The 14,832-nt window shown below is 35.2% G+C and overlaps 1 protein-coding gene across 1 annotated transcript; it reads left to right on the forward strand.

Moving 5' to 3' along the window:
- The first annotated feature begins 5,029 nt into the window (after window positions 1–5,029).
- GIMD1 (GIMAP family P-loop NTPase domain containing 1) lies at window positions 5,030–14,698 on the forward strand. The gene is made up of 2 exons (XM_026017612.2): window positions 5,030–5,566; window positions 14,438–14,698. Exons 1-2 carry the CDS (start codon window positions 5,174–5,176, stop codon window positions 14,696–14,698), a joined length of 654 nt encoding a protein of 217 aa, XP_025873397.1. The 5' UTR covers window positions 5,030–5,173.
- Window positions 14,699–14,832: the final 134 nt, after the last annotated feature.

Genomic DNA, 14,832 nt, shown 5'->3' on the forward strand with positions numbered 1-14,832 from the left:
TAAAGTTGTCCTGGAATGACTTCTAGAAAGCTGCTGGATCTAGCTGTTTTTGTGAACGGTTTTTTAAACCTTCTAGATATAAATAATTGCCAAGGTATCTGAATTATTGCAGAGTACCACAAAAGAAAAAGATTTTTCTAATTCATTTCAAGAGGTTAGCATATTCTTGATCTGAAAACCTGGCAAATAAAAGATAAAACGTAGAAATCTATAAAGCAATTTTGCTATTAATAAAGTGGCTAAAATTATAAGTAAATCTTAGAAAACTGAATACAGTAGCATAGCAAAAGAATACTATACACTAAGTAATTGCCAACAATTAGTCTTGCCCCCTCATCATTCACATGCCAAACATAATCCCATCATTAATGCCTCTCATCCCAGTAGTGTTGCTTAAGGAAGAGGAGTAAATAGGTGGAGGACATGGGTAATTTGGAAAAAGAAATGTGCTTACTGTGTCAGTCTGCAAGAGGAGCCAGTGTCCCATGGGGGCTAGGAAATAAAATGTTTTAAATGATTCTATTTTCCCCTCTTCTTTCCTGAATTTCCTAGATGTTTTGAAATACACATATTTCATTTATAATCCTAAAAAAATCAATCAGAAATACTGAGAAGGAAAGCAAATATCACACAAACAAAAAATAACATCATAAATTTTCCTGAGTGAGGACGAGACTGGTACAGTTTTTAAAATGTGAAACCAACCAAATTTGAACTGAAGCCTTCTTTTGTTCCCATAGGTCTTCCTATTTTGGTGTGGTCATTCTTCAAGGCTCCAAAAACCTTCAAAATGCATTCAAATTAAGACTGTCCTCAAAATTTAAGCTGCTGACCAGTGCTCTCCGAAGTTTTTGGAAAGGTAAGATCTGATGTCTTATTCTAAGATCAGTTTAGACTGAGTTAATTATGTTACTACCAACTGCAGCCAGTTTATGAGTGCTCCCCTCGACTTATAACAGTATTGGCCAAGGTTAAGGTCATTTAGACACCATAATTACAGATTCTGGTTATTATTCTAAGGGTCTTCTTTATTACAGAAAGACATAACATATGAGTAATCTGTTCACAGTTCAAGCCAATGAAAATTGGAATTTGTTTAAAACTATAGGAGTACCTGTTAAGTTAAATTAGTATAAGTCAAAGATTGTTTATAGTAAACCTCAATTTTATGGAGTATAGAGACACAATTTTAGTAATTATGGAGATGTATAATTTATATAATTATAATGTATATGTGTGTTATGAGCTGAATTATGTCTCCCTCAAATTCATATGCTAAAATCCTAACATCTAATACCTCAGAATATGACTGTATTCGGACACAGGACCCTTAAAAGTGGTAATTAAGTTAAAATGAAATCATTGTGGTGGTCCCTATTCCTGCTATTACTGGTGTCCTTATAAGAAGAAAACATTTGGATACAAACATACACAGGAAAGACCATATGAAGAGATAGGGAGAAGATGACCTTGGACACACTAAGGAGAGAGGCTTCAGGAGAAACCAACACCACTGACACCCTAATCTCACACTTTCAGCCTCAAGAACTGTGAGAAAATAAATTTTTGTTATTTAAACCACTCAGTCTATGATACTTTACTATGGTAGTCCTGGCAAACTAATATGTGTGTAATGTGAAATATAATTGTCACTTCTGTCAACTAGAGTCACCCTTACCACATAATATCTCATTTCGGAAACTGAAAAGTCTAAGATTCTTCCCCAGACTCTTGGAAGATCTTAGGGACTAGTGTCCTTCTAGCTTCAACCTCCTGCCTCTCCTCAGTAACTTCAGTTCAGATGTCATTTCCAAACTCCAGTTTATCCTCTGCTAACCTAAGGTGGACCTCAGGTTTCTCCATTAATTTCCATCAAAACAAAGTAAAGTAAAATACTAACAACAATCAAAATCAAAACAAAAGTAAAAATTGTAACATAGCTTACTTTAGATTCCAGAAATGCAAAGAACTTAAAATTGAACATTAGCTATTTCTGCTCTAACATAGTCCCTTAGCCATTTGCACAAGTGGGAAATCCAGATTCCCACATGTTCTAATGTTATAGTTCTTATTCTCCCTCCCCTTTTCTCCTTCTCTTCCTCCCCCACTACCTCCTTCTCCTTTCCACTTCTGTCTCTCCTTCTCCTTCTCTCCATTCATTCTTGATATACCCTGATCTTTTCTACTATTTTCTTGGCTCTTGCGCCATTTCCAGCAGTTTGGCGATCACTTTTTGGGAGTTTGACTTATGTTATTAAGATCCCTTTTTCTACTTCAAGTAGCTAATCTATTTTCTCAAAGATAATACCCTTCCTCAGAGAAATCCTGGAGCCAGCCATTAAAGTAATACAGTTTTATCCCAGGTACATTATATTTCGTCAAGTTTCTGTAAAGAGTGAAGGTGACTTTTCAATTTTTTTTTCATTCTGACCTAAAAATGATTAACATTAACTATTTAACATCATCTAATATCAGTTCATTACTCTTCTATATAATCTCTACATTGCCTTAGATCTAAAACCACCATTAAACCTGTTGGAAATTATTTTAAAATTTTGAAATCTCATTGGAACTTTAAACCACACATATGATCTCAGAACCTTATTTGTTAAACTGTCAACTGTTTCATTCAGCAAATGATTTAAATAATGATTTCAAAGTGGAAGGTTTAAAAACTGGAACCTTCTACACTTGTCACATTTTATAAGGAACGTAGGAATGATGGCTTCATTTTACCTTTATTCAAAAGATCTTCTGCACAATTAATATGTATTGATGTAAGTTGCATGATTTGAGGAATGTCAGTTTATGGTTTGAGGAAGAAAATGAAAATAAATTCTGGTTCATAATCACTTCTTAGCAAACAGGCTACTACTGCCATCTGGGGGAGGTTCTTTCTGCTTCATTTAAGAAAACCAAATGTGCTTGTCAGATGAATGAAATCGGTTCATGTTTTCCTTGTTATATCCACAGGAAGACTTTTTAACTTTCTGCCCATGAAGTCATAAGGCATTCCAGATGTCTCCCAGATTCCTTCACACAGAAATACATACTTTACAGACTTTTGAGAGGTATAGGAGAAGATGAACCAGAATATAACCATACTAAGGTTTCTACATCTTACACACTAGAAAGGTATTTGGAGAAGTATGGGTGATATAGAAAAAAAAAAATCAAAGCTTTCAATAACAAAATGAAACCCCAATTTTAAGCAAAACATATTTGGCCTCAATTTACAGTTAGTTGTACACCTTTTCTGAAATATGCTATCATTAATTGATATAGAAACTGCATGTGTAGATATGAGTATGTTTGTGATTACATCAGTTAGGAAAAGATAAATTCAATTCCATAGAAATAGTCAAGAGTTTTCTTCTAGAATTTATGAAATACTGTTATGAACTCAATATCTATTTATTGCATGTATGTTGTATATCTATTTGTTGAAACTTTTGATGAAATAAATGAGGAACTTTCCATCATTCACAATGGAAAAAAATGTGACCATTGCTTTTGAATGTTTAGTTTGTGTTTAATAGTTGTCAATCTTGCATTTCTTTATGCTATAGATAAGTTGTTACCTATCAGCAATGCCTTAAAATAAACAATTTAATCTTAAAAATAAGGTTTCAGGAAGTACCCTGTTGAAATGACCAGGCTGTCAGGGGACAAAAAAAAAAAAAAAAAAAAGAAAGTCAGTGCTGATTAAAGGAAGACAACTAATCATTTATAGAGAGGATTCTGGTAATAGATTAACTAAATAAAATGCATACAGTATCAGTCCCAGAGTGGTACGGTAATACTGTCAGAAGGTTAAAGTTCATACCAAAGAACAACTATACTAGCTCCAGGAAAGTCTTTGTTGAAATGTATTTTGAAGATTGGAAAAGGTAGGTGACATACAGCAAGTATACTGGGATTCTGTGATTATTATTTTTTTAATCATGCATTTGCTTCAGGAGTAAAAAGAAATCTAAGTGGCTATAGTTCAGCTGACACAGCTGAATGGGCTGGGTGAACTGGGGTCACCTTGAGGGACGCCAAAAATGAATGTCTCTTGTGTGGGAGTGTGAATTTCCTTCAAAATGTTCATATTAGAGTCTAAGGAGGTTGGGGTGAGGAATATTAGAGGACAAGAAAGGCCAGAGGTACATAAAACTGAATAATAGAAGTACAAGTTATAAGCAGAAATAATAAATATGCAATTTTAATTAAATGTCCTTACTTCTGAATCAGCAGGTTGAGTTAATTTGGCAATTGGCCTATAGCTCTACCTTACTGATCTAATGAAAATGATCAATGACCTTAAAACGCTTATGTTCTGCACAAAAGATTACCTCCAACTTAGGGGTGTTGTAAATGGAATAGATTCTCCTCCCTCCTAACTGAACTACACAATGTGTTGGGCTTTACTTCCTTTATTCAAAAGCCAATAAGTTACTATGATAGACCATGGAAATGATTTATTAATTATTTCATAACAGAAATTATAAGCAGTTCTCACTTTCATCAGAATGTTGCCTGGTTGTAAAAAAAAATAGTAAACAAAAACAGAAATCTTCTTTAACAGTATTCATGTTTCATAGGAGACAAACAATCAGGAAGTCAAGAAAGATAATTTTTTGCAGATGCCACTTGTGTATTCCAGGGGTAGAGAGGTGGGGAGGAGGGGATGTTATTTAAAATGCAAGAAAGATCCATTACTTCCACTCTTCTGTTCCTACTTCTTCTCCAAGAATGATTGATTTTCAAATACTGCTGCTAGCCTTGTTAATGAATTTAGAAACGTCAGCACCCATTGCTAAACTGACTCACCTACCACACAGATGAGTTAACATATTTCTCCTAAACATGGTTTACATTATCTTCATGTAATTTGGGTTTTTTTTTCCCCTTCATTTTCCTGCAATTATTGCTTCCTCATTTCTTCCTTATCTGTATTTGACTTCTCTCTCTCTTCCCCCATTTTAAACTACCAATATTATTTCAATCTTCCACTGTCACTGGGGTGTCTACACTTTAGAGGAATGCCCCTCCATGCTTTAGTTACTATAAATGAGGGTTAAGTAAGCCAAAAATAGTACCTGGAGTACTCCAGGGCAAGTAAGAAACCTTACATTGGGTGAATATAGATGCCTAACTGCTTATCCTGAAACTTTGTTTACCCACAGACATGACAGACTCCAACAAGATGATCATCAACTTGGCCCTCTTTGGCATGACTCAGAGTGGAAAAAGTTCTGTTGGGAACATTCTGCTGGGAAGCTCTGACTTCCACAGCAGCTTTTCTCCATGTTCTGTGACCAAAGATTGTTGTCTGGGTCGCAGTTGTCACCTCTGTGGCTTCATGCGTCGAGGGGGACAAGAGATAACCCTGCAGATTCAGGTGTTGGACACTCCAGGTTACCCACACAGCAAGTTGAATCAGGAGCATGTGAAACAGGAGGTCAAGCACGCCCTAGCACATCACTTCGGGCAAGAAGGTCTCCATCTTGCACTGCTGGTCCAGAGAGCAGACGTGCCATTCTGCGAACAAGAAGCATCTTCCTTAGTCCAGATGATTCAGGTAATACAAAAAGGCAGTTACACTAATGCCACTATTTCTATTTGGAGGACATTATCCTAATAGGAAAGAACTACGACAATCTGGTTAAAAGAGTAGTTTAGAACAAGTTTAAAACAAGTGCTGGTCACACAGAAATGGTAGAAATACTTGATTTTTCCCACCAAGAGTCATTTTTACAATTTCTTTTAGAGGAATTCAGTTAGTCATTTTACAACTAGATCATAGACCCTTCAGGCTCCCTCCCCACCCCAAAATAAGATGCTAGACTTCAGAGGTTAGCTAACCCCTGAATAAGTTGGTAAATGTGGTCTCCAGACTACCAGCATCAGAATCAACTGGGTTGTTGTTAAAAATGCATATTCATCTAAGCCCTAGTGAATCAGAATTTCAAGAATAGAGCCTGCATATCTGCATTTGCATAAATTTTCTGTATATATGGTAAAGTTGAAGAACTACTAAAACTTGCACCCATTTAACATCAGGGGTAATCTCTTATAGTTCACCAACAAATAGGTATTCATTCATTCACTGATTCAGTCATTGCAAACTGTATCAGGTACTTATACAGAGCTTAATGATTGGTGAACAATATATGAGCCCTGCTCTCACATACAATCTAGAAGAGACAGATAAGTATAAGACAATGCATTAAGTACCAGAGTAATATAACATATGGGTTGGGGGAAAGAGGTTTCACTGTGTCTTAAATCATGGTCAACATGTAGGGAAGATCTATGTTTTATGTATAGGAAAGAAATCAGGAATTTCAGATGCTCTAAGTGCCTCATCATCTTTAGGGTCAGCAACTGATCCACTGTAGCCAAGAAAAGACCACAGGGACTCAGTATGAACATGAATAACATATGCCACCTTTGCCTAGTGGTCCATCCATGTTTGTTTGTTCATTTATTATAAGTCACTAAGTTGGAAGCTTGTTCAGTCAGTATAGGTGAGGACCTGGGAATAGGGAGAGTTCTGAGTATGGCTATAACTGGGGGATGGAGGGAGTAATACTTGCATATGATATATATACATATATAAGCCAGGTCCATGTATAACCAACAATTCGTAGAAACTGCTCATTGAGCTGCTCCACTCTACTCAATCTCTTGATTCTCTAGTCTCCGGTCATGCAAATCTAACTGTTGGATTTGTCTAGTATTACTCAGTAGCCTCATTAAGTCACCAAGATAAGAGAACTCATCACTACTAGAAGCTCCACATATGAACTATAGGGAGAATAGACAGCAGACATTTCTCACTCAAGAATTTGCTACTCTTCCTTTGGCCTAGTCTATGATCACTTCGATGTAGGATCTATTACACTTAGAAATATAGTATACTTAGATTCAAAGAAATATCTTTTCCCTTTAACTAGTAAAGGCATACGATTGTTCTAAGTGACAGACATACTTTTTTTCAGTAACTGTGCATGTTTCTAAAAATGAAAAAAAAAAGCCATATGTGAAATCACAACAAACTAGTGGAAAAAATTAGGGTGACAAAGAGTATAAAAGCTAATCCTCATCATCCAACTCCTGAAAAATCAAGGACATACTGAACAAAAGTAGAGAAGATGATTGCAATTAAGAAACAATATGGAATCTAAGAAACCCTACAAACCTCCCCCAAACTATTAAAGCCTGCACTTCAAACAACATTTCTGGTAGAAATCAAGGGAGGGGAAACCTATTGCCATTTCATCAGTATAATTTTTAAACAAATTTTAAAATTAATTTAAAGATGCTATTAAATAAACATTTAATTTAACATGTAGATGGATATAAGTCTGCAAATTCAGTAAATGCACAAATATTTCTCAAAAACTAACCTGACTCTATATGTCTCTAAATTTTTATCTATGCTGGTCCTTTGCTTAGCCAAAAAGGGTTTTTAAAAGACATACACTTTAAAATATATTTCTTTTCCAGTTTTAGGATATAGAACTCTATTGTAAACCCCTAACTTTTTTTATAAAAGTGAATTTGATTCATACATATCTCTGATCTTTTTAAGAGGTATCTGGCATACAACTGCCTTCTTTTACCACTGCCTTCCTTAATTCAGTGTCCAGTTCATGACTTAAAGGCAGAGTGAAGATGGGCTAGAGTAAAACTCAGATCCAGAATTTTTCTTTTCTAAAATAAATATCTTTTCCCTCTCAGGAAAACTCAGCAGCCAAGATTTAGTAAGCTTCAGAGGGGCCCATAACCCCTGGGAAGAACTGCAGTCCTATTCTGGGCTTCCATCATAATTTTTGGTTGAAGATCGCCTATGCACAAGCTGGCTGTTTATGACCTTCTTCCTGAAGGTGCTTCAGTTACTGGTGGTAGCCATCTGGATATGCTCACAGATTGGGAGCAGCTGCAGAATGTCTGAATATTCAACAGGACCAACAGCTGTTAGGAAGGAGCAAAGAGTTGTTAAGGTCCTCTGGTTCCAGACACACCCTGGCTTTCTTTTTCTTCCTGGCTGATGCAAAATGGGGAATGGAATATTAGCCTTCTTCTTTTTCCTTTCCTCCTTTCTAGGGGCACTGATGCCTGCCATGGAAGGAGTCTACAAGGCCAACATCAGAGAAGTGACCTCTTCTCTCCTGTACCTCCCTGTGGTCTCTTTAAATCTCTTTTTTATTTGTGCTCTAATATTTTTTAGAGGGGCTATTGGTTGCCAGCTATAACAAATGAAACATTTTCCTAAATGATCCCTTTTTCTTTATTTATGTTAGGCCTTCATAATTTATAGCAAAATGGTAGAGAACTCAGTGAGTTATCTCCCTCAAATTGGGAAACAAATGGAATGATTCATCTACAGATTATCTGAGTATCATTTGAATGTTATTTAAAAATCCACATATAATGAACAGAGAAGACAAAATAGTCACCTTTAAAAAAGTGCTAGCAAGCAGCTGAAGTGCACTAGGAATTGAATCCAGTAATTGACTAAAGTCCAAATTCTTCCCACTATCATAGTATCCTGTATTATTACTATACATAATAAGGCCTCAAGCATGTATTTTTTATTTGGAATGAATAACTCAAATATTGATGTTATAGGTGGGTGTGTATACAAAAGGCTCAGAAAGGCCAGTGCAAAGCCTGAAAATACTTAACAAAGATAATGGGCTTAGTTGTTGGACAGAATTTAGTTGAAAAATAAGCCTTCTTATAATTCTAGGTATGTGACTATAAATGTTAGCAAGTTTCTTGGCTTCAGTTCCTCACTTACAAAATGAGGATAATTTTACCTATGTTAAAGAGTTTTAAGGGTTATGTTTAATGAATGTAATGTGCTTGGCATTGTGCCTGACTTAATAGTAGGTTCACAGAAAATTATTATCATTGTTACAATTTTTATTGTTATTGTCACTACGCAGATTGTGATGAGCACCTATTCAAATGGATTACTAGATACGAGCAATTTACTGTAGAGGTTAAGAGCATGGGTTCTAGAGTAAGTTACACTTGTGTTCAAGCTCCTAATTAGTTACTTACTTGTTTTGTGACCTTGGGCAAGTAGCTTCTCTAAATTTCAATCCCTTCATTGGTAAAATTGGGACAGATAACAGTATCTACTTGACTGGGTTTTTTTCAGGACTAATTTCATATTAACCTAACAGTAAATTAACTCAGACATTAGCACAGACAAGTACACACTAAATGTCAGCTATGGTCATTATAATTTTATTGTTTGTGTTTGTCTTATGCTAAAATTAGGACATTTTATTTGTAGCCTTCTTCGGGATTATCTTGATAGGCTTCAGAAGAAAATCAGAGCGAAATTAAATTTACAAAACTTCCTGATGCATAAGAACTTCCTGATTTAGAAAACAATCTGGGAGGAAAATTCACTGGCTTAGTTAAGGTTAAAATGAAAAGCTCCAATTTAGTGGGAAGGAGATGGTCCTGACAGTTAGGGGACCTCTGTTATAGGCCCAGGCCTGCCAACAATCAGCTGTGCAGCTTTGGCCATTTAACATCACATGCCCACAATATCCTCATCTGTAAAATAAGACCATTTGGACAGAAGATCTCTAAGGTTGAATGTTCACTGAATCTGATCTAACAAGGTCTTATCATTCAGCTCTCTGAGACGGAAATGTGGTGTTTAAGTGGGATGAGAGTAAGGGAATAGTATGAAATATAAAGAATGGTCCTTATTGTCCTCCTGTTCCATGATAATTTTTTTCTCAGTTGATGTAATAGTTGGCTTTTTAAAAAATTCCCCCTAAAAAGTCCAGATGCTATGATTTCATCAACCACAAACAAATGGGGCAGGGCTGGTGAGGTCCTGGGAAAATGAACATAATTCCTGGAAAACAAAGTTTATATCCTAACTAGTTGTCCCAAAAGGACTAGATGGACTCATACCCATTAGCACTCTGAAACCAAACAATTCATGATTGATTATAAAATTTCCATCTAACTTAGTACTATATTTAAATTATTAACACCAGATAACTTACATTAAACTTATCTTGCTCTTGGATTTTTATGTGAGGTATCAATCAACTGTGATTATCCTTTCTCTGGGTCCACAGAGAACATGTTTGGCCACTAACACAATGACTATACACCAAGCGACACTACTTTCAAATAGTCAACTATTTTCCAGCCAAAAATCAATCTAAAGATTATAAGCTAAATCAACCATTCTCTTCTATTTTTGGCAGTAATTCAAAAGTGCAATTTCTCTCACAGTTTAGGACATGAGCATCCTTTCATAAATAATTATCAACATGTAAAAGCTTCCCAGTGGCTGAACACATGGAGTTGTAAGTGGTGTTGAGCTTACAAATCTATTTTCCTTAGGTGGCTTAACTCATTTTTCCTGAATGCTATTTATTATAGTTTAAAGTATAGGAAATGTCTAGTGGAGACAAAAAGGGAATGTGTTACTGTTACAACCCCAAAAAACAGGAACTAAAGACACGGTGTAAAAGTTACACCATTGAATGCAATAAGTACTAATCTAGCAAGAGAAGAATTCTATAATATATAACTCCAGAAGGGATCACTTGGGCCAAACAGTTTATTTAGCGTGAGTTTTTATTATGGTGATGTTTTAAAAATATTTAGTGACAAATGTGGTTCATGCATCAACCAATACCTAGGGTATAGGCCTGGGGGTAGCACTCAAGAGGTTAAAGGTAATGTCTATTTATTAACTTATAGTACACATTTCAATATTATGACAATCAAAATAAACACATCAATAATGTATTCAGAATATCAGAACTGGCTCTAAATTTGAGAAACTTTCAGAGACAAGAATGTTCAAGGATCAATAGTTTCACTTTATAGAAGTAAAGTCCCAATACTATACAATCCCCAATAAGGCTTAATCACTCTCTTTTCTTGTGTAGGTCTTCACTGCCTGATACCTCTCTTGTTGATTCCTATGCTAGAGCATTATAGAGGCATAGCTAGAAACCTCTCCTGACTCTTCCCTTTACCCTCACTTTCCACTCCCACCCCAAACGGGGCCAAATGTCTGCCTCTATAGCACCAGTATATTTTCTATCACAACACCTACAATTACAATGAATTGAAAGTATTTTCTTCCCTGTCTGTCCCTCCTCCTCAGTTTTCAGTTAGTACCAAAAAATCTCCACTGGACATAAGCAGAAAAGTGAATATCATGGTCCACTCTGTGTCCCTGGAACAAAATAACCCTCAATAAATATTTGCAGAAGGAATAAATCACCAAGAATTCTTTTAAAAATTCAAATTCCTACATTCTATTCCTAAAGATTCTGATGCCTTTTAGCAAGCATCCCAAGTGGTTCTGATGTAAATAACCCAGGAATCTTTTTATTCTCAGAATCTAAATTTAGCACTTCATTAAATTTTCAACTGTTTACATTAATTTGTAGGGTTGCCATAACAAGGCTGTACTACCTGGGTGGCTTTTAAGCAACAGAAATTTATTCTCTCTCAGTTCTGAAATGAATGTTAGCAGGGTCAGTTCCTTCTGCAGGCTGTTTAGTGAAGAATCTATCTAAGGGTTATGTCTTTGGCTTATGGACAATTGTCTTTATGTTTACATGGCATTTTCCCTGTATTCATATCTTTGTCCAAATTTCTCTGTCTTATAAGAACACCAATCATATTGCGTTAGTGGCCTTAACTTGACTTAACTTGACTAATTACATTGGCAACAACCCTACTGCTAAATTAAGTCACATTGTGAGGTACTAGAGGTTAGGATTTCAATGTATGAACTTGGGGGGATATACAATTCAAACCATAATGCCAGTTTATTCTGTGACTCTCTGATCTCCTCTCAAGAAATATGTTCAACATACTGAATATGACAAATTTTGCTATGTCATACTAGCTAAAATGTTGACATTACATATATACTTAGATTTACGTAAGAGCTATTTTCCCTAAAAGGAGGGTTAATTATAATTTTGCTAATTTGTGTTTTGAAGGCACATAAAAATATATCAATTAAAGTACCTTTTAAAAAATTCTTTTGTAAAGGTCAGAATCTGTTAAAAATAATTATTCATTTAATGTACTGATCTTGAAACTTCAGATTTTTTTCAGATAGGGCACTTTTAGGAGAACTAGAAATTTACAATTATTCTATGGTGTGGACAAATTTTAAACAGATATGAGGGAAAATTTTGGACTTACTCATTGATAAAGTCTTTTTGAATGCAAAAGAAAAAGTGCAGACTACCTGCAAATCCATGAGAATGAACCATAAGACAAGAGAAATTTTATAGGTAAATTTTGTGTCCCAAGGATCAAATTTCCAAACTAAAGATTTAAAACAAATAAATAAAACCTTCTGTTTGAGATGACAGTGAGGGCCCAAATTCCAAATTAATCCAACCAATATCTGTTGAGAGTTTAGAGGCTTTGATTGATATAGAAAGACATAGACTCTGCCTTCCAAAAGCTTATAGTCAAGTTAGAGTAAACGTATAAATAAATAGCACTGGTAAGTGACAGATTGTATTAGGAATTATAATTGGTAACCATGGTCTCAAGATGTTTAAATATATTGTCCTACAGTTGCTGTATTTTCATATTATTTACATGTTTTGATTCTTCCTTTCTCTCTATTCATTTTGTTTTTCAGTCTTTTTTTTTTTTTTTTTTAAAAGAAAACAGTTTATTTTTTTTTAATTATTTTTTTTTTTTAATTTATATTTATGATAGTCACAGACAGAGAGAGAGGCAGAGACACAGGCAGAGGGAGAAGCAGGCTCCATGCACCGGGAGCCCGACGTGGGACTCGATCCCGGGTCTCCAGGATCGCGCCCCGGGCCAAAGGCAGGCGCCAAACCTTTGCGCCACCCAGGGATCCCTGTTTTTCAGTCTTATAAATACCAATCCTATACTTCTTACATACATTGAAAATAGTAATAGAAATAGAAAACTGACTTTCAATTTTTAAAGATTATTTTTAAACCAGTTTGTACTGATATCCCTCTACAGATTTGTATCCAACCTCTCTATGCATCAGTTTCTCTGTATCATACTGGAGAGAACACTAGTATCTCCCCCCAAAGCATTATGTTGACTTTCAAAAGGAATAAAGCATTTCAATTGCCCAGAATAATATCTAGCACTAAATATTAGTTGTCCTCCCTTCTTTCTTCTGATTACTAGAGGTCCTGGGTATTTCTTGTTATGTTTATTCATAAGTATTTTATATTTTTCTGAAGGATCAAAAATAAATAAACCCTTAAACCCTGTATTTGAGATGATGATGAGGGTCGAAATTCCATATTGCTATTATAAACTGCTAGCACCTTTGAAAATATTTTGGTAATGAAAATATCTGGAATGAAAGGAATGTCATTTTACTTTCACAATGTAATGATTTCATATAACTTTGGAAATATTTTTAAAAATTAAATGGTTATTTCTAGACACCTTTCATATTGTGTGAACAATTTGCCACATGCTGTTACTTCCACTTTATATCAGCTTATTTTCACTAATCAAACAAGAGTTTATTACATAACCAACTTCCACATATTACTAAACAAAGGAACATGAGTCTTCAATGTTTTGCAACCACATTAGAGGAAGTTATCTGATAAACTGGCATTGATTCTAGGCATGTGAAGTAAAGAAGATGCGAATCACAGTAATATAGTCATTCCAAATCACTAATTGTAACTTGATCTTAGCTTTTCCATTACATGTCATCTGATTAATCAATAGATTGTAGCCAAATCCTTAGAAGGTACTTTTAGTTACAATAATATAACAACATTCCTACAAAAAAGGATATGACAACTCCCTTAGCCAAAGTCCTTTGATTTAAAGGAATTGTGGTTCTAACAGCTTCAGGTTGGCAGGCAAATATGAATTATTACTGACTGTTGTAAGTGAAATTGTATCACGTGCAGCATTAATAATATGCAGTCCTGAAATTGTGTATATGTAAAGTATAAAAGCAAAATAAAATGGAGAAATAAAGCCTTTTAAAATTTTTTTACTTTTATTATTTTTATTTTTTTAAATCTTATTTATTCATGAGAGATACAGAAGGAGAAAGGCAGAGGCTTAGGCAGAGGGAGAAGCGGGCTCCATGCAGGGAACCCAATGTGGGACTCGATCTTGGGAGTCCAAGGATCACGCCCTGAGCCGAAGGCAGGCGCTCAACCGCTGAGCCACCCAACGTCCCTAAAGCCTTTTTTAAAAAAACAAAATCCACCCAGTCCTCTCCATTTACTTACATTAGTTGACCCCATCTTCACTTCCCATTACATATATCAGATTTTAGTAACATAATGACATCCAGATCTGTTGACTGTCTATATTGAACCATAATAACTCCTTTGCTTGTGTTTGAGGAATATAGGCCAAGGCAAATAGCCATTTAACTTCTTCTCTCTTTCAGGAACTTCTGGGACATGCTTGGAAGAATTACACTGCCATTCTTTTCACCCATGCAGAAAAAATAGAAGAGGCTGGGTTCAGTGAAGATGAATACTTGCATGAGGCCCCTGAAACACTGCGAACCGTGCTAAATTCTATTCAGTGCAGACATATTTTCCAGTATAAAAAAGAAAATTCATTTAATGAACAAAGATTAAAAATGTTAGAAAGAATCATGGGATTTATAAAAGAAAATTGTTACCAAGTTCTTACCTTTAAATAAAATTTAGATAAAAGGAAAAGAGCTTTGGGTTTTAGAGTCAGAAACCTTGTTTTAAACAGCTTTGTTAGAATGGATGAGGACTGTCAGAATTCCCACAGGCTACTGGTAAGAGTGTACATTCGTATAAGCAGTTT

The sequence above is a fragment of the Vulpes vulpes genome, chromosome 4 (assembly GCF_048418805.1).
Source record: "Vulpes vulpes isolate BD-2025 chromosome 4, VulVul3, whole genome shotgun sequence".
NCBI classification, from domain to species: domain Eukaryota; kingdom Metazoa; phylum Chordata; class Mammalia; order Carnivora; family Canidae; genus Vulpes; species Vulpes vulpes.

Excerpts from the sequence above, each read along its gene's own strand:
- GIMD1 (XM_026017612.2), top strand. The coding sequence starts at position 5,174 with ATGACAGACTCCAACAAGATGATCATCAACTTGGCCCTCTTTGGCATG. Across the intron at positions 5,567-14,437 it reads CCTTAGTCCAGATGATTCAG|GAACTTCTGGGACATGCTTG; the intron begins GTAATACAAAAA and ends TCTCTCTTTCAG.